Consider the following 22,851-nt stretch of genomic DNA (forward strand, 5'->3'; position numbering starts at 1 on the left):
ATAATCTATTCATTATCTATTATTATTAATGACCTAAATGTGTGAATCATACCTTGATGTAGCCGTCAAACCTCATGTAAGCATGTGATCATGTTTACACGAGGCAACACGGGAACAATGATCCCCAGTGGACAGAGAGTCAGACAGGAACACACATCCAGGCAGCATGTTCACCTATGAATATTAATACTCTCCTGTCGGTATGAACATCTAAACAACCTCTGTCTTTCTCTTTTCTTTTCCATGTTGCGTCTGATTGGTCGTCACATGATGCAGGTAAGAGAAGCGTTTCTGCTAAGCCTGTTCAGACTCTCCATGAATGCTTTTCCCTCCCTTCGTTTTAATTTCTTCCCCTTTAAAGCTGTTCTTATTTTAGCTGTGCTCGCTCAGGTATTTTCAGGAAATCCTGCACAGCAAGGGGTTTCAATTTGTCGACAAACATGACGCTCATGAAAACATGCTGTTGCTATGGAAAATGGATCTGGGTTTACTTGTGTTTTTTTTTCCATCTCTTTCATTTCCTCTTCATATTTTTCTTCCTCTCTGGCCCTGGTCTGATTGAGGCCGTATTTAAAACCTAACTTATGCTTTGTTGGCACCAAATGGAAAAAAAACATTTTAGTAGCTTTTGGATGCTTTCTCCTCTCTTCTTCCAGCTTTGGCGTAATATCCCCTCTTTTCCTTTAGCCTCTTCTCTGTTCTCTTGGTGCTTACATCGCTCTGCTTTAGTCAGGTGAGATGCCAGTTTGGCTGCCCTGTGCTATCGCTGTATTAGTCAAGTTGGCGTTGGCTCTTTCCGCCTTTTTTGTGTTAAGATCGAGTGCCAGAATTTGTTTGTTTGTGTCTTAGAGGTAGTGAAGTGTGTGACCGCAAGCATGTATGTTTAGCTGGCACTCACTACTGGGTCATGGGCGAGTACTTGATGCTGGCATCGGCAAAGTCCAGTTACCCAGAGTGCACTTCACCTCAGGTAATGCGATTAGGGGGGCAGGGACAGGGGATTTGTTCTGTGAGCATAGAGAGGAACATCAAACACAAAAAAGATGGGATTATCAAAAGATGAAGGGGGGAAAACGAGCTTAGATCCCTGTCTGTCTGTTAGCCAGCTCCCCGGGGAGGAAAAAAGAAGAGCGATGAGGACAACGAAGACTTTGGGTATAAAGCCCCCCCCCCCTGTTTATTTAATTCAGTTATAAGCTCCCTTAAGATCACCCTCTCCTTCCTAGTGGAGGAGAAGGAGGATCCTATTCAGGCGTATTCACTTCTGTTTAACCCAAGGGAACCCCAATCCAAACTGGATGTCATCCCGTGTCTCAGAGTTTCTGCCCAGTCTGTACATCATGCATATCAAGCTTGACTTGTCCCACGCTCAGGGCAACAAAAGTGAAACCCAAATATCACCCAAAATGTAAACCAGCACAGAGGACATCCCCCTCTGTTCGCCTTAAGACTGTATAGCACATTGACGATGTCATCCATGATGTTTTTAAGAATAAAAAAAATCTACTACACAGACCAAACCTGTTAACATATCAGGCTGTAAAACGCTGTAAAAGTTTTATTTGACATACGTTTTATTCACAGGGGGAAACACTGTTTTATTGAGAGACGTCACACACAGGTCTGAATTACACAACATGCACAAACATGTCGACACGCCTTTACAGGGAGCGCAACAGAGCTGCTGGGGGTTCAGTGCTTTGCTCAAGGGCGCCTCGGCAGTACTCAGGAAGTGCTGCCCCTCCAGCTACCAGACCAACTACCATACTTTGGTCTGCACTGGGACTGGAACCGGGGGAGTCCTTTGTTTTTGGGGCCAGCCTCAAGTGGATTCTCAGAGAACTGCAGTTCAATTCAATTCAAGAAACTTTATTTGTCCCTAGGGGGCAAATAAAACAAACAAACAAACAAACAAAAAAACAACATTAACCTAATTGTTGAAACAGCAGAGGTTGTGGCTCGGCTCACAGCCTAACTTCGGCACTGTTACTTTTCAGTGTTTGTATCTGATAGAAACACAGTGGCGTGTGTGTTGTTGCTTCTCTCCTCCTTCAAACTAAATGACCGTTGTAAAAGTGTGTTTGATCCAAGACCTGAGTGCTGGTGGTTGAAGCGGTATGTCAAGAGATTAGAGCTGTATAGTTTGAAGGGCAGTTTGCGGTGTGGATTGTAAAGGTAAGAGACTGTCGAGGTTTTTTTCTATCTGGATCTCTCTCTTTGAAAGTATGTTTACCCTTCTCTGTGGCCTGAGACAACCACTGCATGCCTCTCATTGTGTCTATCCGGATTCTTGTTTAATGATTCTTTAAGTAGCTTCTTTACACCAACTTCTAGTAGTGGCGAGAAGAATGATTACATGTCTAAATACAAATAAGTTTCAAAAGAGAAGAATGCAATCTTTTCTTTAAAGCCTCACAGAATGAAATCACATTGAATGCAGCCTGAAGAAAACAAAGTACAGCTGACTCTTTTGAACTGTCCCATATCAGTCGGGACCTCATGTATTTTTCGTGCTTAGCAGGATACTGACCTTACTTTAGACAAATGTCAGATATGTCTCCAAGTAACAGAACCAACAACTTGACAGACAGAGAGCAATCACTCTGTTCTCTTACATGTGTTATCCAGCTCACTTTTGAATCATGGATTGCACTTGTAGCTCAACCTGACAATAAAACGTACCATAACTCCTAACTGTTACCTTCCACCTACACTGTTCTCTCTCTTGTCTCTATGAGTCACACAACAAAGCATGTGCCCAACATTTAGCCAACTTTCTAGCCTGTTCCGCTCACGTGGAGGCAACTTTTCCCTTTATATTTCCATACACCTTAAGTCCGTCTGTTGCACAGTTTGCTCCTGTGCCTGTGTACTTTTTTTTTTTTTTTTTTTTTGCCTTTTGATTGACCTTCTCCTGCTTCTGTAATCTGATGATGTTTTATGAGTTTGGGAGGAGAAAAAAAGACACAGTGGGCGAGAGCTAATGTTCTCTGTGATGTGTGTATGCTCTCAGTTCACATTCCAACTACAACAATCTGAATCATCAGTTAAAAGGCTGCTTTTTGGTTTGTTCGTGTGTGTGTGTGTGTGTGTGTGTGTGTGTGTGTGTGTGTGTGTGTGTGTGTGTGTGTGCGCGTGTGTTTCCAAAAAAAGATCCAGAAATGCAGCTTGGAGGAGAAATTCAACTGATAAAACACAGTAGGTCCACCATCAGCAGGGGGAAAATATGTGCGGTCTTAGCCTGTGCGGCTCCACAGTGTGTGTGTGTGTGTGTGTGTGTGTGTGTGTGTGTTTGTTTTTCTGTTTGTGTGTACCTTCAGCTGGGTCTTTGGGCTGTTCCTCCGTGAGGTTAGAGCACCATGGTTTCTCACGCTGGTCAGAGAATCTCGTAAAACAGTCAATGAGAGGTTGATGTCATTCAGCCGACCGCAGCGGGGCTATTTGTGACTCCGTTAACGAAAGAACGGCTGTACGGACAGATGAACTCGGTTTTGGGGTTTGACAATAAATTCATACGGATCGTCGAGCTGAAGGCAGATCTTTTGACCTGTATTAGTGCGCACACAAACCCACTCTCTTCCTGCCTGTTCAGATGTGTTCCCTTTCCCCCTGAGTAAGGCCAAAGGAAACATCTCAGCAGCTATTAAAGCAGGTTTGGGCTCTTTATGAGAAGCTGTAATGTTTTTAGTGAGCTGTTATTACACAGTGTCTAGTTTCAGTCTCATTGCTGATATCCTCTAAAAACCTGCACTGCACTGGGCTTATTGATGTGGCTTCACTTCAAGCAGCAGGAAACATGTTTCCTAATATTTTCATCCTTTATATATTGTTGGATGTTTTCCCTTTAAGTCCATATCTGTCTTTTTTTGTCTCTGCACCATAGACTGTATAAATACTGAAAATAGCCACAGTGGAGTCTCCCATTGGTTTGACTGTCTTCAGAAGCCACAACTTCAGCTTTTGGCATCTGGAAACCAAAAGTGACAATCTTTAAAATAGAGGATTGAGCTGGAGAGCTGATGAACGGGGTGTTGTCAAAGCTATATCCCACACCTGTGGCTTGGTTTTCAGCTGTTTTTAGCTACTTACAACATTGAGAATCTGTGTACGGCTGACCAAAAGATGTCAAACGAAAGAAGCCGAAGGGAGCTTCGGAAAGGAATCAGACCTAGCAGATTATTCACCTGAATAACATTCGCGCTCATCTTCTCTTTTACTGCAGAGGTAAATCAACCTTTCTGACTCCCATGCACTGGCAACCGAACATGAATTAGTGTTTGACAAACATGGAACAAGCCAACAAGCTAGATAAAGTGAGCACAGACACACATACGCTACCTAATAAGGTTGAAGCCCAGACTTCTTGGATACCCTGTTGATACAAGAATAAACCACATAGCAACTCTTAGTATTTGTGAGATGAGAAATCCATTTACAAACAAACTATAGTGACTAACATTTTTCACTGATTGGCATGGAGGGCAAACAGAGCTTTGGAAAGAAGCGCCCCTTATTGAACACTCTGCAAGTTTTGAGCACTTGTCTTATACAGCATTTTTGATATTTTATTTTTTAGAAACATTTCGAGGATGAAAGCCTACAAAAGTGCAGACAGCTTTGTGTATTTTTAATGTGGCGTGGTCATTTATGGTGCCTTTTTTGGAAAATGAAGGGAAAGACATTCCTGAACATCATCAAAGCAGAAGTGAGCGCTTATTAGCTAACATTAGCTAGTTGCCTAATGATCGAATCAAGATCACTGCCAGCTGTGTTCTGAGGCAATAGTGTTTGTTAAATGCAGTCACATTTCTCTCAAGTCAACACAATATTCAATGGTATAATCAGGACAAGTCTGTTCTTCTGTCCCTCAAGGGACAGCAGAGCGTCTAATAGCATTTCTCCACAATCCTGTTTTCTCTCAGTTTTTCTTTCTCAGATAGAAGTACAACCCAGAATCAGCTGCTCATCAGTTAGTGCATCCTGATCAGATATCAGATCATCCTCTTTACCCTTCTTCACACTGACCGTTTCTGGCGTTGTCACATTGCAGCTTAAAATCGTTGTTTTCTATTTTGTGTGTGTGTGTGTGTGTGTGTGTGTGTACAAGCACATACACACAATCAGCAAAATTCTTTACCATCAAATACTCAAGGGGCATGTGACGATATGGAAATTGGTCCCACCCAGTGCCTCATAGTTGGGCAGTAATCGTGGTTTCTGGCAGCTCAGGAGAAGACCAGGACAGTGAAGTGGATGAAGATGGAAGAGACAGCTAAGAACGAGGGAGAAGAATGTATGAAACTGCATCACTATTGGCATAATGCTTAGCATTTAGATGCTGAGGCAGATCCATAATTCATGTTGCTAATGAAAGCTAGGAGCTAGCCTGTGAGTGGAGGAGACCATGCTGATCAGATGGGAGGTAATAGCATTACCATACAGATAGAGTTAATGTGCTTCATATGCCACACACCCCTCTCCTCTCCTCTCCTCTCCTCTCCTCTCCTCTCCTCTATCCTGGTCTTGGTTTTGGTCTTGGTCTTTTGTACCAGCAGCTCCTAAATGTATTCGATAGTCTCCACAGGCCCAGTTTGCCTTGGCCCCCCACCACAGAAGATAGACTGAATGATTTGCTCCTACTCAGTTAAAAAGAGCTGATTTTGGCAGGGAAGGATGTTGAAAGAACGCGTGCCATCAACTGGGGAGCAGAAAAGCTCAGAGTATGAGCCTGTGTCAGTGTTTGGGGGTGCAGCCAGGTGTGTACTTGTCACTCTGCCTGTGTCCTTGTGTTAAAGTATGTACATGTGTGTTCCTGTGGTCAATGACTGGGACAGACTCTGGGCCCCAGCAGGTAACTGGGTCCAGGCTTCTGTGAGTCATTTGACTTTTGGAGACAGATGTGTGGCTGCCGGCTCTTCAGTGGCTGCATCAGAAGTGCTTCCAAAGTCTGTTTTCACCGCAGAAAAGGACCTGGGAGATTGGACTGGTCTTTTAAGATTATTATTTGTGGTACTCATGGGGGGAAAAAAAAGAGTGGTTCGAGATTGAAAAGATTGCCATAGAGAGCACGATTCTAACTCAAGATGACCTTGCAGAGTACATGGACCTTTTCTTCTAAGAGCCATAATATTCTGTGAACATATATGGTGACTTTTTGTGTAAACTGTCTGTACATTAATAGATTTTCAAAGCCATGTTCAAAAGGCTCCTGAAGGAAGGGCCAACACTCTGCTGTTCAACAGATAAGTCCAGTTTGAGTTTTCATCGGCGAAGTGTCAAAGCAAAAAAAAAAAAAAAACAGACTTTCAGAGAGAGGATATTGCAGGTGTTTAGGTCACTGATCTGAATTGGACGTAAAAAAGGCCCAAACGACACTTACGACTTGGCCTTCGTTTTCAACAGATGCTCGTTCAAACAGAGCGCCGTGGAAAGAAAGTGTTGCCAAGGGCTGCTTCGGCAAAGCAGTGAAGAAGTCGGAGATGTGGTTTTCATTCTTTTGATGAATCCACAGAAGGCTAAAGGACCCGTAGCCGATTACTCTGCCCCCTCTTGGCCTTTGTTTGTTCTGACTTTGATGGTCAAAGACCTTGGGACTTCCATCTTCAAGCTGGCTGCATTTCAAAAGGTCCATTCAGACAGTCACTTCACCAGTCTGTCAGTCAGTCTGTCAGTTAGACCATTACTTACTCAATATAATGATTCTCTCCATCTCTCTGAGGTCCTTATGCCCATTGGTTATCGCTCCGGCCTCTCTCATACATTCATTTATGAGTTCTGCCCATTCTGCACGGGGAGGGGGCTCTGATTGGATTGTCAGATCTCAACCTTCTTCTATAACTGTTCATCTCATTTCCACATTTCACTTGTGCTTTCTCCCCTGGTCCTCAAACTGAGACTCTCCAAACGGTTTAGAGCCGACTACTCTCTATTGCCTTTAGCGTTCTTGCCGAGCTGCTCGGCCCCAGCGAGTGGCAAGGAGGACGTCGATTGTGTTCATGTGTGTTGCTTTGCATTTAAGTGTGTGTTTGTGCATAAATATATGGACATATGTGTGTTGTGAAGACCCTATGGCCTATTTCACAAGAGCCAATCTAAGTAATGAAAGGAGTGGGAAGGGGATAGGGAGTGCGTTGGTGGGAGGAAGCGGGAGCACCGGGTCCAAATTATAATACAAATCATATCAAGTCAATCATAAAAGCAGTCGAGATTTACTAGTTTCATTTCACTTCCCGAGATTCTTCAGTTTAATAGGGCAGCTGGGAGAAGATAGAGCAGGATTGCATGGGTGAAATGGGAAGTGCGCTCACATGCATATATGTGTGTGTGTGTGTGCTCGCAATCAATGAATAACCCTCCACAAGCCATCTCGACTACTGGCTCACAGCCCCCCAGCTGGAGATAGAACAGCACCATCTTATAGGCATCTATTATTGAAGAAGCTGAGCTGGTGGGAAGGCTACCAAACCCCTGTCCAACTGTAAACACTGGGGGGAAAAACCCATCTCTGCAGGTACCTGGATACAAGATGACAGAAAAATGATTAGAACACATTTACAGGGTGAATGAATTTGTCTTGGTGTCCCTGTTTTATACTTAATACAACTTTTCAAATCTAACAACTTTTACACGTCTTACAACTGACAGCTGATTGGATGTTAGAATTCAGGAATCTTTCAAACAAATTGCACTAACTAGCATAAACTTACCTGGCAGAAAGAGTTTCTCAGGTGATATGGAAATAGGAACTTTAAGCAGATTTTGGCTTAAAAATTGACGGCCATTTTTTATTTATTTTTTTACTTTAAAGTGATATTTTACAAAAGAATTTGGAGCTTTCAAAACAATCACATATGGCGCTTACATTCAAGACCGGATATTTTTTACCATCGTTGAACGGTGACATTGTGTCTCTTCATAGTCGCCATGGTTGAACAGCACTGCCGTTCAACCACTGTCTCTTGTGCTCCTACAATGCCATAAAGAAATCAAAGTGTTATGACAGCCATACTTTGTCACAGGGCTGTTGTAGAATCTCACTGTCTGAACTGCTTCAGTCTTCCTCAGTGAATGTTATCATAAGTTATCTAAAAGTTTCTGAAAATAGACATCAATGTCTTATTCCATGCCACCTAGGGAAAATAATTTACTGAGGAGGATTGTGCAATGTACTGTAATTTAAAGCTGCATATACGTTAGTTGACTAAATTTTCAAATGCAATAATAATAACTGCGGTGTATTCTAAATGAGAAGCACAGAATAACTGATTGATAATCAGGAGTATTTCACAGCGTAGCGACTTTCCTGAATCTGAAAACGTGACTTTATATTTTGTTGAATTGTTATTGCCAGCTGAGGTGTTGTTTTCTTTGAGATTGTTCACCTCACTTAAACCATAATCGAAGTGTTGATAAAAGTATTTCCTTGAAGCTACCTGCAGAAAACCAGAGAAGGGTTAACTTCCACGTCATGAGGCAGTCTAATGTCTAATGTGTGTCTGCATTAAGTGTATGCCAGAACAGCTTTAAAAGAGCCTAATCTCTCTGTGTAGCCGAGTATTTATCTTTGTGTTTACCCATGTGTGACTGGCTGTTTGCTTGTCTCATCACTCTCCATCACAGTGTTGTGATTATGTATGGGTGTATGTATACTCGTAGACACGCCTGCTGTTTGGACATTGAGACGTTCATTGTTAAGCTGTCAGAATTGTCTGAGCGGGCAGAGATGGACATCAGTCTATGTGACAGCCAACGATCCAACTGTCATACCTCTCCATAGACAACCCTCCTCCATCATGCTGCCAGGGAGGGAAGTGTAGAAAGAGAGAGAGGACGATGTGATGGAGTGGATGGGCAAAGAAGTGAAAAAGTAGGCGTGGCACGGTGAGAGACCAGTTTGTTGATACTTTAAAGTGATATGTTGAAGTTTCTCTGTATGAATAGATATGCCTTTACTAGTATAACATAGGGAAAACAGATACATCTGTTTTTTGAATGGTAGAATGGAACTCAATTTCAAAAAAATTGTAAGTAGTTCAATCTCTTAAAAATGTGTGCGGCTTTTTCCCCAAACATACGCTACACCAATGATAGAGCGTTACCACTGACGGGGTCGTCTTGACTATCAGGAGCCTTTCTGGATTCAGCGTCTCCACCTCAAAGACCCTTACAGATGGACGGAAGGTTGTCAGGCGCTAAACCACCTAAAGGGGATTTCACACAGGTTGTTATTATGTAGGCAGGTCAGCAGGTTGCTCACTCTTATCTTCACTCTAAAGTAAGGGATTGCTTTGCTACTCAGGTGTGCCGGAGGATGGATGGCGTTTCTGCCCCCTGTTGATACACATTCACTGGATTCTTGGCGTCCTGCTGAGGACATGCCGCCCCTCAACATTAACTACATCACAACTCCTCATGATCAAACACACTGTCATCAATGTTGTTGGCAGCTTTTCATCTGTATTCAGTCTGCAGGATGATGAAACCACATTCACATTCTCACACTGTCTCATCAGCCACCTGCCTGTCAGCCCTCGAGGGTCATCAATTATCATTCTCACAGTATTTCCCACTTAGTGATTTTTTCCCCACATGGAAAAATTTAGGCTTGTTAATAGATGAAGCCGTCTGAAAGCATGTTGGTGTAACATAGTTTATGTTGGGCTATGTATCCATCTTAGACTGAGCATGATCACAGCATATGCAAGTAAGTAATGTTGAATTGGCAGTGCCAGCACCCGTAGCTATTGGTCGTCCTTGCAGTTAATGGCCACACGCTTGTCTGTATGTGGTCACGCATTGCTCTGACTGAGTGGTTACATACCAGTTTCACTTCACTCCATTTTCTACATTAAAATACTGCCAAACCACGCTGCTACTGTGAGATTCCACCCTTCCATTATGCTCTTTGACATCTGAGAAGCAGAGCGAGGAGAGCTGGTCCTTTAAGGATAAGGATAAACTTTATTGATCCCCCAATGGGGGAAATTTAGAATAGCATACATGCTGTTGAAGTTCCTCAATTTGTTTTCTGTTGATGCATGAGGTGTATAGGTTTCATGATTGGGGTTAAGACTTAGACCTCTCCACCTTTTGCCTTAGCTACTTTCTTTCACAGATGCACGTTGAAGTGTTTTCTTTCATTTTTTCAGTCAGAAATAAACCCCTGAGTATGTTGACATTGGCTTGTGGTCTTGAATGCTACTTCAGCTCACGTCATGTCAAGATTATTTCCTTCTCAACCCTTTTTTGATGTTTCAATAAAAGCAGTTTGTCTTGGCTCCATCAAAAGGAACTCAGGTGTCAGCAGTGGACCTTTGGCTTTAAACCTAAAGCGCCCTTTTCCCTCCAAGGTGAGCTTATTGCTTTGTTGCCAGCATGTCGCCTTCCATTTTAGAAAAAGGGGGACTTTCCAACTGTTTCTTGTGTGAAGTCTTTCATTGAAGCGTGGCATGTGTGAAATGAAGAATGTGGATTAAGAAGATAAAATCTGACAATTAGACTTATTTCAACAACTTGCAGAATTATTAGGTCCTCTCTGGGGTCTGTTATCAAACCGTTTACTGTCTACCAATGAGAGTTAGATTGAAATAAATTCATTATAAAAATGAACAAATTTTTGTGCTGGGACCAAAAAAACATCTATGTTGCATTTGACTTTCCAGAGTGCCCCATAAACTTTCACTGGTGTTTAAATCAAATGATTTGTGTTAATGACATGCTTAAATGTGTTTAACAGGGTGTACAGGATGGAATTGTGTTTATGGGAGTGTAACTATCTTGGAAACATCACGAGGAAATGGCTTTAACACCACTGGGTGCGCCTAATTCTGCAAAATGGCCTCATACTCCTCGGATATAATGTGATTTTGCAAAGCAATCATCAGATGTAGTTACACCTGAGAGATGACTGCCCATGACACTACATGAGCACAACCAAACTAAAGAGAATAATACGAGTAGATGGATATTGCAGACTCTAAACCTGTTTACCTTCTTGTGGTGTCGAGCTAAAACACGGGGCTATTCAGTTGAAGCAGTATTTGGTTTATTGGCTACAGCACTACAGCAGTTAAACATGTGGTTATATTATTTTGGAAATGAATGGGGAAACAATGTCTCTGCTTTGCAATAAGAGGCTGAGATATGAAATATTATGGGTCCATTGTAGAACACAATGGTGTCCAACAGAGTCTTGCTTGCTGAAGTCTGTCTCTGAGAATGCCTTTGGTTGTGCTTCAGTGATTGGCAGTATTGATCCTGAATGAGCTCTAATAGCAGACGCAGTCATGGGCATTAGCTTCATACTGATCGTACCCGTCGCTTGCAGAAAGTCAAACCATATCACTCCACGCACACATCACACTGACCTTTCTCTGTGATTTGACACAAGTCCATTTTCCATAAAGACATGCGCACATATTTCACTAGAACACACTGACCTTTGTTTGATATGTAACAGGGTGCTCATTTTCCATAAAGGCTTGTAGCAGCAACAGCCTGGAACAAGAGAAAACATGAAATTCAGGGGGAATGGAGGGTAAAAGAGGTGGAGGGTAAGGAAAAAAGCATAAAAGAGAAAGGTCATGTGTGGCTCAGATAGCTAAGATCTCTGTCACTGCCCTCGCCTGAAGTCTTATACTGAAGGTATATATACAGAAGCCCTGCTCTCACCAGTAAGACCTTTACTGTAGGCTTTTCAGCGCCATTATCATTATTTGAAGACCAGCCTGAAGCTGAAAGAAAAAGAAGAATTGAAAGTGTTTATTACTGGTGGTGCCTTTCCTTTTGGCTCACAACAAAGTGCCTTTAAGTCTAAGGTCTCGGACACTTTCAGTTTGTCCTCATTTGTTTCTGGTTAAGTCCAAGGAGACACATTTTCCGTTAAGTGCTCTCAAGTGAATGTCCTTCTTCGCTTTCACAGCAGAGGGTTAAAGGTGCATCTCTTTGGTTAAAAACACCCTCATAAAGGGATGGGATGTTCTTGTAATCTTTTATAGTGTGCAGTATCAATAAGACCCGGGCTGAATACTTCAGCCTGTTTCAGCAGTTATGCATTGAAACATTGAAGAGCAGTGAAGAAAGCAGTTTAAGGCCAACGCTTGAATGTATGTTTCAGTTAAAAGGGTCATGATGAAATGATGATGAACTACAAAAGTTCAGTTAGAATAGTTTGGTACTCAACACTAAAGAATTCCTTATTAAAAAAAAAAAGAATCTTCTGCTGTCTCCTGACTGGTTTTTCAGTGGACAGGACTCACTTGGATATCACATTTATTTCTGTGCCAATCAGGATTAAGTGGTATTGGAAGCAAATGTTAGGACAGTTGTTTGGTTGTTTGATCATGTTGCCAGACCACTGCCAATCAAATCTAATCAAACCCAACCAAGGAAGTCAGTAAAGAAGAACATTTGATGACTTTTCAAGTGTTGATTTCTGAATTGTGAGTTTGTTTGTTTGAAGTCAAAAAGATTTCTCTTTAAATTGTCCTCATTAAATGATAAATAATTATAATGTAATGTTTGAAATACATCACCAAACAGTTAATGTTTTGTACCTGAATATGTTAAATTCTCAAGTACTCGGATTGATAAAACAACCATGTCAACTGTGGCTGTTCATGTTGTCTTTACTTGTGTCTGATGTCTAATGTGTCCTTCATTTGTTTCTCTTAAAGAAACAATAAATGCGACTGACATTGATCTTTCCAACACAGATCTTTTTGTCATTCTGCTGGTGACGGCCATGAAGCATGGTGACGAGGAAATGGAAATAACAAGATCCACCTAGACTTAAATTATAGTTCATAACCACAGAACAAACTTCACACGAGGATAAATGTACATTTATTGTAAGAGGTGACTTAGAGGACAAGTGTAAGATTTACCCTAAAGAAAGACTGGATGGTTTGTGCAGGTTAATGAAAACTGGAGGAGCTCTGTATATATATATATATATATTATGTTGATTATTAAAGCCAAAGGAATCCTTTCACTTATTTTCATTAAACTACACACTACCGTCTACTCTTAAAATCAATGTAACCATTGTACTCCAGCTGAAATAGTGCTGCTGTGCCTCTGTGTCTGTATTTACATTTGTTTGACCCCTTCTCTATCAGTTTGAGCTTCTATTACAGAAAAGTGGTAAATGGAATTGGAGAGAGGATGAGAGACGGTGAAGGGCGAGCCTGATAGAGAAGTGAACGAGTGAGAGAGGCTGTGGGTGTCATTTGCTCCCACCTGATGCGTGAGAAAAACACTTGTTTTTCACGCCTGCCAAATGACTGTCAGGCTCTGCGAGAGGATTTCATCGCTCCGTTCTCCATCCTCGTCATTAGTTCACCTGCCTCTTCAGCCCGCCCAGTGATTGTCTCTGATTGGCCGTATTTATCTCTGACTACCGTGGCAACCATTAGCGTTGGTGGTTTGGAGAGGTGGCAGTTTGACTAATCAGTTGTATCTGTCCAAGCTTTAATGCTTTGTCTGCAGTGTGATGAGTACAACCACAGAACAAGACTTTTGATTGTGTGTGTGTGTGTGTGTGTGTGTGTGTGTGTGTGTGTGTGTGTGTGTGTGTGTGTGTGTGTGTGTGTGTGTGTGTGTGTGTGTGTGTGTGTGTGTGTGTGTGTGTGTGTGTGTGTGTGTGTGTGTGTGCGCGCGCTTTCTGTCATAAATGCAGAGAATTGAACAATCAAGTGTGGAGAGAAAGTGACAATTTACAGCAGAAAGGAGTGAAGAACTGTGCACAGAGGTAAACAGATGCGCTGGTTTTGCAGAGAACGAGCAAAGCTGTTTATCAATCCAGCTGTCAGCAGTTCAGGCCAATTTCTGCCCACTCTTTTCCTCTCCATACTGCCTCATAGTTTCACTTGGCAAGTCATTGGGGTAGTCTTGAGCGAGTCATTTTTCATCCTCAGTCCATCGACAAATTGGCAGAAATTCTTGAAAGCAATAGCTGGTGAAGGAAAAGGCTTGGAATGAATAATATATTAAACCTTTCCTTTTTAGATCAAAGACAAAGGAAGTTAAATATTGTTGCTTCTGAGCTCCCCCCTACTCTTCCCACATACAGTATGAATCATCAGAGAGTGGATATGTGCAAAAGAGCAGAAGAAGAGCAGATAGTGACGGAGAAGTGAGGAGGAAGGAGCCGGGGAAAAAAGTGGAAGTTGATAAAGAAGGCCAAAAGTTGTGTGTGTTAGGTAATAAGAAAGATAGCGAGAGAGAGAGAGAGAAGGCATCTTTATTCTAATATGCTCCTGTCTGCACCTCTGAACGGCATCCTGAAAAGATGAATTTGCTGCAGTTATTTATATTTATGAATTCATGCCATTTGGCCCAGTGTGAAATGATGGGTCATTCCTGCGCAACAAGAAGAGCTGGTGCAGAATTTACAATCACCCACACCGTCCCACCCTCCACCCGCCTCCTCTTCCTCCTCCTATCCTTATTGCACATGCCAGGATCTGCTGAATATGGATAGAAGCGAAGGAATGGGAGAGAAAGAAGGATTTTCTCCTACTGAGGTTTCTTCTGTCACCAGTTTCTCACCTAAGGAGATGTGGCACAGGAATTAATGGCATTCAGCAGCTTGGTGAAATAGCTGCTGGCAGTGTGTGCTTTAGCGTGTGCTTGCAAAGTACATGTGAGCAGCAGCAGCAGCAGCAGGTGGGGTTCAGGATTCAATCCCTTGGGAATTTTAATCAGCGCACATGCAAATAGAGTGACTCACGGATGATGGGTTGTGATTGACCAAGCCTGTTTTTTACTCAAAGGGAATAATTAATAAGGTTGGTTGTAGATCGTGAAAAGAACTTTGAATGAATCGTGATTACCACCTGAGTCCTCATTCATCTTCTTTTACAAATTCCTGATTTTCATGCAATTGTCATAACCAGCCTTTGAATAACTGCATCTACTCTACATTAAAATGCATTGTTCTGACACAATAAATAACTAGAGAAAAACTGTTTATTGCTACCACAAACATTGGACAATCCAATGCACCACATTGTTTTGATGGGTATTTTCGGGGCTTCTGTCGAACAAAGACAATCACTGACAGTGTGGCACCACTAACAATGTCTTTTGTTGTTTTGTATATTCTATTTCAGGAGTAATGCATATAAGGAGAGAGCCTTTTCCCTAATGACTGACAGAATAAAAGAAGAACATGTTCTTGTTGAAAACTGGAGAAGGAAGTTTAGTCCATAATTGGCAAATAAGTTTCTGAGATATTTGAGAAATTGGGGAAAAAAAGAAGACTTTAAGTCATGTTTTCCCAATTCAGGAACGGTAGCAATCTTGTAGTAAACAGTTCATGCTAAAAAAAAAAAAAAAAAAAAAAAAAAAAAGTTTCTCTTCCCTCTTACTCTGCTAGAGGGGACTCTTAATTGGGCAGTATGGTCATAAATATAACCCAAAAAAATCATGTAGTAAAAGTCAAGGAAAGCTGTCATATCATGATCCAAGTCTATTCCTTGTGTAACTTTAGGGGTTGTATTTCACAGCAGAAGCACAAGCCTGTTGGAAGCGTGTCAGCAGCTTCACTTTCCACACAATGACACGTTACCTCAGCGTCTAGCTAGCTCAGCTGGTTCAGCATGCCAGGGGTTGGCAAAGGCTGATATTTGATCTGCATGACTTGGTTTTACCCCTCCAACTTTTTTTTTGGGCGTACAGTGAAGGTGCAAGACAACTACTGCTACTGGTGCTGAAGGAGAAAGTAAGGCAAACTGCTGATTGTTGCAAAACATCTTTTGTCAAGTATCATGATGTATAGTACAGTATCCTTTCTATACTTGGACATGCAATATTTTATTTTTCGGGTTGTATACAGTTCATACTGTATATATATGAATTCATCTCATCTCCTCTTGTTCTGTATTGGTGATGACTAGTATCTCAACACTCATCATAAACGACGGGAGCAGGACAGCATAAGCAACAGTTTTACACCTCAGCCGGTGCATTGAAGGGAGGGATGTACCGAGTTCTGAACTATCATTACCTTCATGTAGACACAGAATGAGATAACAGAAATAAAAGTCAGCTTCAGCCTCATAAAGCCAGAGTTTGTAGAACCAAAGGCACACGTAAGACGTTTAGGGGCTCTGGCTCTTGATTTTGTTCAACTTATTGATTGTTCCTGACGTCTCTAAACACTGTGTTTCTGTCTTCTCTCGTACTTATATTTTCCCCAAAAGTTTCATGTTGAAAACTATTTCTGTGTTGATGTTCTGTAAACTCATCTTCAATGGAAACAGACGGAGTCAGCGCGGCAACAGTTGAAATTGCTACTGTTCTTAATTGGCTCAAACACGTGCAATTAACAATGATTGCAATCAACACAAGCGGCCCAGAGTTGAGCAGCCCAGTGTTAAGGTATGTTATTATAGTCATTAGTGGCTGCAATTACTATTATACTGCTCTGCACCCTGTATCTTAACCACAGTTTAGTATGCACTGCGTCCCCCCGGGAACTTGTTGTTATTGTGCTGGAACTTTACTCATTCATGTTCTCCATTGGTTGTTTTCACATGAGGAAATCTATCTCTAGAGATGTTATTGTCAACTCACGACAAACAGGAAAGGATCAACATCTCAGATTCTCTCGGTGTGTGTGCGTGTGTGTTTGTTTGCTGCAGTAATACAACAGTTGGTATGAGGCTGCCTGGCTTAGTCAAGCCTACTGGAAAATGGTGAGAATAATCACTGGGTTTAAGGGGATTTGCTTTGGTGTAATGTGCAGTAAAATATTATTCTATAGATTATTTTACAGTAGTGCAAGTGCTTACGAACGCCGACTTTTTTTTCTTTTTTTTTCTTTTTTTTTTACATCAGTCTGTATATGCTTCCTAGCAGCATCCCAGTTTTTATCCATCAGCAAAGACAGAAACATGCAGAGAGGATAAACCAGGCGGAGATTGTACATATTATTTTCTTTCTCTCTCTGGAAGATATGAAGAGTGCAAACAGAAAACACCTGAATGCATTAAAACAAAACGCCACGCACGCTCCCTCCCTCCCTCCCTCCCTCCCTCCCTCCTGTTGTGCCCAGCAGCATCATAATGTAAAACAAATTCGAACAAAGCCTGCTGAAATTGAAATAAGCCTCCTCTCAGCATCGGTCCTGGAATTAGTTTATTAGAATCTAAAAGGAGCCTCAAAAGACTTAAAAGCCCATTTTCACAGGGAAATTAGTTTTCAGGGAGAGATGCATTGTTCACGTTTTGAGATGATGAGTTGCTTTTGCACAAAGGGGATTCTTTTTGGCGGGGACATTTATCAGATCAAGTCTCCACAGGTAGCAGGATGTTAGGCGCCTTTTTTGTTTGTCCGGATTAGTTTGCAGATAAAGCTGAGAATAAACAGCTATTTGTCTGTTTAGACTCATTCCCCCAGTCGTCAGAGAAACCTTGGGATTGCGTTTTTGTGCAAGTTTGTGCTTTTATTATACAATGCGAAGACTGCATTCTTTAGGAGTTGTCAGAAAGCATATTGAGAGAGCGTGTTTTCCTCTTTGAAAGGACTACTTGAAAGTCAAGAAATGCTTATTTGTGTGTTTGCTTCATTACTTCACAGCCAATCAGATTCTACCTGGAACTTTTTTTTTTTTTTTTTTTTGGATCAATTCTCCTTTTTCTGCAGGTTTTATTATATTACTCACTTTCAGATTGCCAACCTCATCGTTAAAATACCACCTGGAGCGCCTGCAGAAACTCGGGCTACATCTTCCATTCTAAACTTTTTTTTTCCTGCTGGTTTCACGGGTGGATTTGTAGCAAAAACCCTTCAGGTTTCCAGCCTTCGTGAATGAGAACGACTTGACACATGTCAGAAAAAAAAAAAAGTACTACGACTTTTATTCCAACTCCAGAGAATTCCTATATTTTTACATGCTGCTCTTTCTGTTGTGTTTCTTGAAGAAGATGGATGGATGGTCACAAATATGACGGAGGAAGGAATGGAAATGGGGAAGCGTAATGAGCAGTGATGGACAGATGGAGCAATGAGGATGGAGGGAGAGGAGAAGCTGAGCTGCTTTTTAGATGGATAGACAGACAGGCGATGGATGGATGGAGGAAAGCAAATTAATGAGTTTTTGAGAACTTTCGAGGTGCTCAATGCTCAGCAGTAGGGTGATGAAAGACTCTAACAGTAGATTGATTGGAAGAAAGAAAGAAAGATTATTGGCTTCTCTTCTTTCTCTCTGTCTAATAAACCTCTCACAGTGCATAGCAGGTGAATAACAAAATACCTCTGTCAGACATGCATTCATTTCCAGTGTTTTGATCCCTCCATTTATATCTGATTATCATCCAGACAGAACGGCGGATTGAAGATGGGGAGACTGCAGAATGGATCGAAAATTAGCGTCACTCAAATGAACATTATATGGAACTATATAATATACCAGGACGACATATGTGCTCTTTTATTCATAATGCAGCTTTTAAATGCATTGTTTCCAGCTGTCCTTATTGACCAACACGTCTGCATCAGTCATTTGCAAGAAAAGTTCTCGTCTCCTGTCTTGTTCTTGTCTATTCAAGTGTCCCAGAGTCTAATGATCAATCTGATAAGAATAGAGAGAGAGAGAGCGAGAGCGCCGAACCTGAAGATGAATTACTGATGGACAGATTGTGGAGCTGATTGAAAGCAGGAGACGGAGTAAATTACAGGCGCAGCAGTCGTCAGTAGGATCATGTCCTGGAGATGACACCACACTCGCTTCAAGGTGTGGTCATATGACAGCGAATCTCACATTTCCATACCTGCCACAGGCATCACACATTGAAAGTGCATCTGTCCACCTATGTTAGGTGTAAGACGTACAACTATGCACCCACATGCTGACATGCAGAGGTGTGAGGCAACTTCCATCACGCTGCTCTCTTCTGCTCACAGTCACTTCCGGAACGACGAGTGGTATTCAGTTAGGGAAGTACTCGGTTAGTATATTGAAGCAGTGTGTTTGGGTTCAATGTGAAAAAAATCTGATGGGGTCCACACTCCCAACTGTTATTTTATTAAAGCTCGTACCAAAAAAGTTATTAAATCCAGCAACTTCTGCTGTTACTTACTGTACACAGAACGAGTGTGTGAATGTCTTTGTGCTTCTCTGTTATGTACCTGTGGAGTAAAAAAAAACATGCTCTCCTTTTTTGAGCAGATTTGAGTCTCAAGTGATGACGCTGTGCACCAACAAAGAATCCAGTAATGAATCCAGTAATTCTTCTTTCGAGGAGAAAGCTTGTAAGAGGTGCTTTGTGTTGTGTTGTCTCTTTGGAAGCACACAGTTTTGGTACCACACAAACATGTTTAACCCAATTCATAGCTGAGGACATTATCACAGCAGACAGCAATATGACACTTAAAAAGCTCCCAAATGAAAAAAATAAATAAAAAAATGCTTTATTAATATGAAAATGAACTTGCAGGAGAGGGAAGTCAGGAGAAAGTGCAGTCCTTGCAAGGCGCAAATTGTCATCAAGAAAATGTATTGCTGTTGCTATAAAGAGCACCCCCCTCAGAGCGGCTCATCTTTGCAGTCAGATCAAACATTTGACTGACTTTGATTAATCACCGACATTTCTCTCCGTACAAATTAAAACAGATCAAAAAAGAACATCTTGATGATTGCAAAATGCATCACTACTCCAATTTCTTTTTTTTCCTTTTTTTTTGCATCTTATTTTGTGCCCATTGTGTTCTTTGTTGTATTTGTCTTATCATTTATCGGATCCCTGAGTTGGATTCATTTCCATACTAAACACACAGAGTAAATAAGTGAGTACAATAATAGAGAAAAGAAACCTCTCTCCCTGAACTGGAGGTGTGGAACAAAAGAACCCAAATTGAAGAGTAAAGAGTTGGAGAAAGAAAAGAGAAGCAGGTTTTTACTGTACTCCCAATGCATGAGAGCACACGCACGCACACACACACACACACACACACACACACACACACACACACACACACACACACACACTATAATAAAATGGGGGGATTAGTGAGGATAATCCCCCCCATGTCTTTTCTCTTTTTTCTCCCATCCTCACTTCTTCTTACCTTTCCCCACTAATTTCTCCCTCTTACTGTTCTGTCGCCACGAGGCGCAGACAACCCAGCGCTAAAGAGAGAATCAGTACAACAATTAGTGTGTTCATACAGTATGTATGTGTGTGTGTGTGTGTGTGTGTGTGTGTGTGTGTGTGTGTGTGTGTGAGACAGCTCCGATGGGAGAATCTGAGAGGGCTGAGAATAATTAGCTTCAGTCTATTGCCAGGGCAGCCTGTTTTTTTTTCTGTCTTTCTTTCTTTCTGCCATCAGTCACGAGTGCAAGCGTTGCGTTTGTGTGTCAGTGATTTTGTGTGGGCTCCGTTCACGGAATTACACGTCTCTCGTTGTTTTCCTTGCCTTTGTGTGCGTGCCCTATTCTAAACTGTTTACGTTGAGGTGAACCCTGGCAGACAACATTGCGGTTATGGAGTTTATTCTTCCCCGCTGCCCTTGACCAGTCTCTTAACACAGAGAGCAGGCTAGATAAGAGAGGATTTACACACAATGCTAAAGCCATTAGCGTCTGGCTTTTTCTCTCCTCCCTTCCCTCTCTGGGGTTTGTTTAGCGTTATCAGATCCACTGGGATGTGTGGATGGCAGATTGAATGTCCACAGCCATGGAAAAGGCCAAGGATGTCTAACCTCCCATTCACACGCTGCTAGCCTCATCAACAGAGGGCTCTTTGTCCCGCAGCAGTCAGGGAGATGGACAGTACAAGATAATTGCATTCGGACAAAAAGCGTCTCCTCTGTTTGTTTGAATGTGTACAGTCTCTTTGGGATGAAATGCTAGATGAGTGCGTCTGTGAAGGAGGGTAAAAGGGGGGGATTCTGTTTGTATGTCTTTGTGTGTCTGTGACTTTCTCCGTCTGTATGCAAGTATGAATGAATGGGCTCGATAAAAGATTTTTGGAGCGGTGTCCAATAGTGAGCTGTCATCGTCTATCACAGAGGGTGAATGCAGAGCGGCGAGGACCGGACGGTGAAGTCATAACTTCACTGATAAGATTTTTTCAGGAGCTGTGATTAAACTGAACAAGCCAGCAGGATAAGACAGCAGCCATCTGAGGCTGAATGACAGCGTCAGAGCTGTTAGCTCCCATGGACGTCCTCCCATGATCTCATTCCTCTCTGGGCCAGGTGTGCTCTGTGCAAATTTAAGAGAATATTTTCATCTGTTTGGGGATGATGTTTTCCACCCTATAATTGGCATTTTGAAGCATGTGTTTATTATTAAGCATGTGCATGAGTATTTCTGGTTAAACTAACCAGATTTTTGTCCTCCTTTTTTTTTTTTTTTTTTTTTTGGGGGGGGGGGGTGTATATGGGGTATATAGGGGACTGCTATGGGTGTCTGTCTGAAAAAAAAGAAACACCAAACAAAGGTGAAGAGTCTGTGAAGCTCAGAGTGACAAAAATAACATGAGAGTGATATGCTGGAAACACTCAGACGCTCAAAGATTCACCTGCACACACGAGAACACCAGGAGAGGAGTTGATGTAGAGAGAACATGCAAGGAAAAGATTTGTTAGTTTCTCCTGCTCCATTGTTGTTCAATCAATCTTTATTTGTATAGCATCAATTCATAGCAGGTGTTATCTCGAGACACTTCACAAAAAGCAGGTAGAGGACCATGCTTATCGTTATGTTATGTTGTTAACAAAGTTGATATTGGAAGTCCTGCCCCTTTAAAAAAAAAAAGAAGAAAAAAAAAGGTCAGTATGGGAGAAGTGACATTATTATTTTGTTCCAAAAGTTTAAAGAGCACAGAGCTGCTGCTGAAAGAGTTCTTGTGCTTGGGATGTGGAGTTTTTATGTACTGAAAATATGCACTTCAGAGAAAGAAGCTGTTCGTGGACAAAAGCCCTGAAGTCATTATTACTGTCGATTTTCCTATAAATACCAATTTCATTAAAGGATATGAGTGTATACAAGGTTTCCTTTCCTTGTGCACTGCGTCTCACAACATTGCCACTGTAAGGCAGGATGTTTATGCCTCATCTGTAATATGTTCACCGACAGAGTGTGTCCATATGACATCAGAGCTTCGTTACGGTGCTGCTGCAGAATCCCAATATATAAAGAACATACTATACAGAGGCCTAATCATACCTTCAGGACAAAGCATAATTCATGCAAATTATTTACACTTTGGCTCGCATTGACTTTCCCTTTCATTACACAAATCCACCAGTTTATACATTGATGAAATAGTTGTTTTGATTTTTTTTTCTTTTTTTTCTTTTTAAATTGAAAGCACATTTGATAATTGTCTGTGATTTGAATCTGTAAGATTTGACCCTCTGAACCAAGCCATCTACTGTCGCCTGGCCCCGCCCCTCACCGTGCTCCCCGTTGCACAGCATCGCGTTTAACATATTCAAGACGTGCCACATGATAACATTTCACAGACGCAGCTCTGCTGCACTGTTTCTTAATGCACTTCTTAAGGCCAAGTAAGCAGGCCTGGCTTGGATTGTTTTCAAATTTGTAATGAATAGAGGGGTCCGATGAAGACCCTCAGCCACTGTTGTCAATTATCACTACTCTCCATGAGCCATGCTTGACAGAGAAGAACCACAGCCGGCGCCTGGATCACTTTCTCACTCACTCCGCCTTTCCTTCCTCAGTCTTTCTCCCATTCATTCTGCACAGTCCCATTGTGCCTCTGTCTCTTGGCAATCCCTCAGCCTTTCCTTTCTGTTGCTCACCCACGCCTTTTAAATCTTATTTATTCTTGGCACTACCTTTTTTTTTTGTTGCATTAAAAGAATAAAAATGTATTT

General features: G+C 41.8%; 1 protein-coding gene across 2 annotated transcripts in view; it reads left to right on the forward strand.

Moving 5' to 3' along the window:
- fbxl17 (F-box and leucine-rich repeat protein 17) overlaps nucleotides 1-22,851 on the forward strand; it is a 220,849-nt gene that overhangs the window by 113,130 nt on the left and 84,868 nt on the right. Inside the window, exon 9 of one of the 2 annotated variants that reach the window (XM_079346507.1) lies at nucleotides 277-1,117. The exons of the other annotated variant lie outside the window; for it this stretch is intronic. Coding sequence (XP_079202633.1) covers nucleotides 277-280 — 4 coding nt within the window. The 3' untranslated portion in view covers nucleotides 281-1,117. Of the gene's footprint in view, nucleotides 1-276; nucleotides 1,118-22,851 lie in introns of those variants that run through there. 2 annotated transcript variants of the gene reach the window in all.

Source organism: Symphodus melops, assembly GCF_947650265.1.
Source record: "Symphodus melops genome assembly, chromosome: 1".
Classification (NCBI taxonomy): Eukaryota; Metazoa; Chordata; class Actinopteri; order Labriformes; family Labridae; genus Symphodus; species Symphodus melops.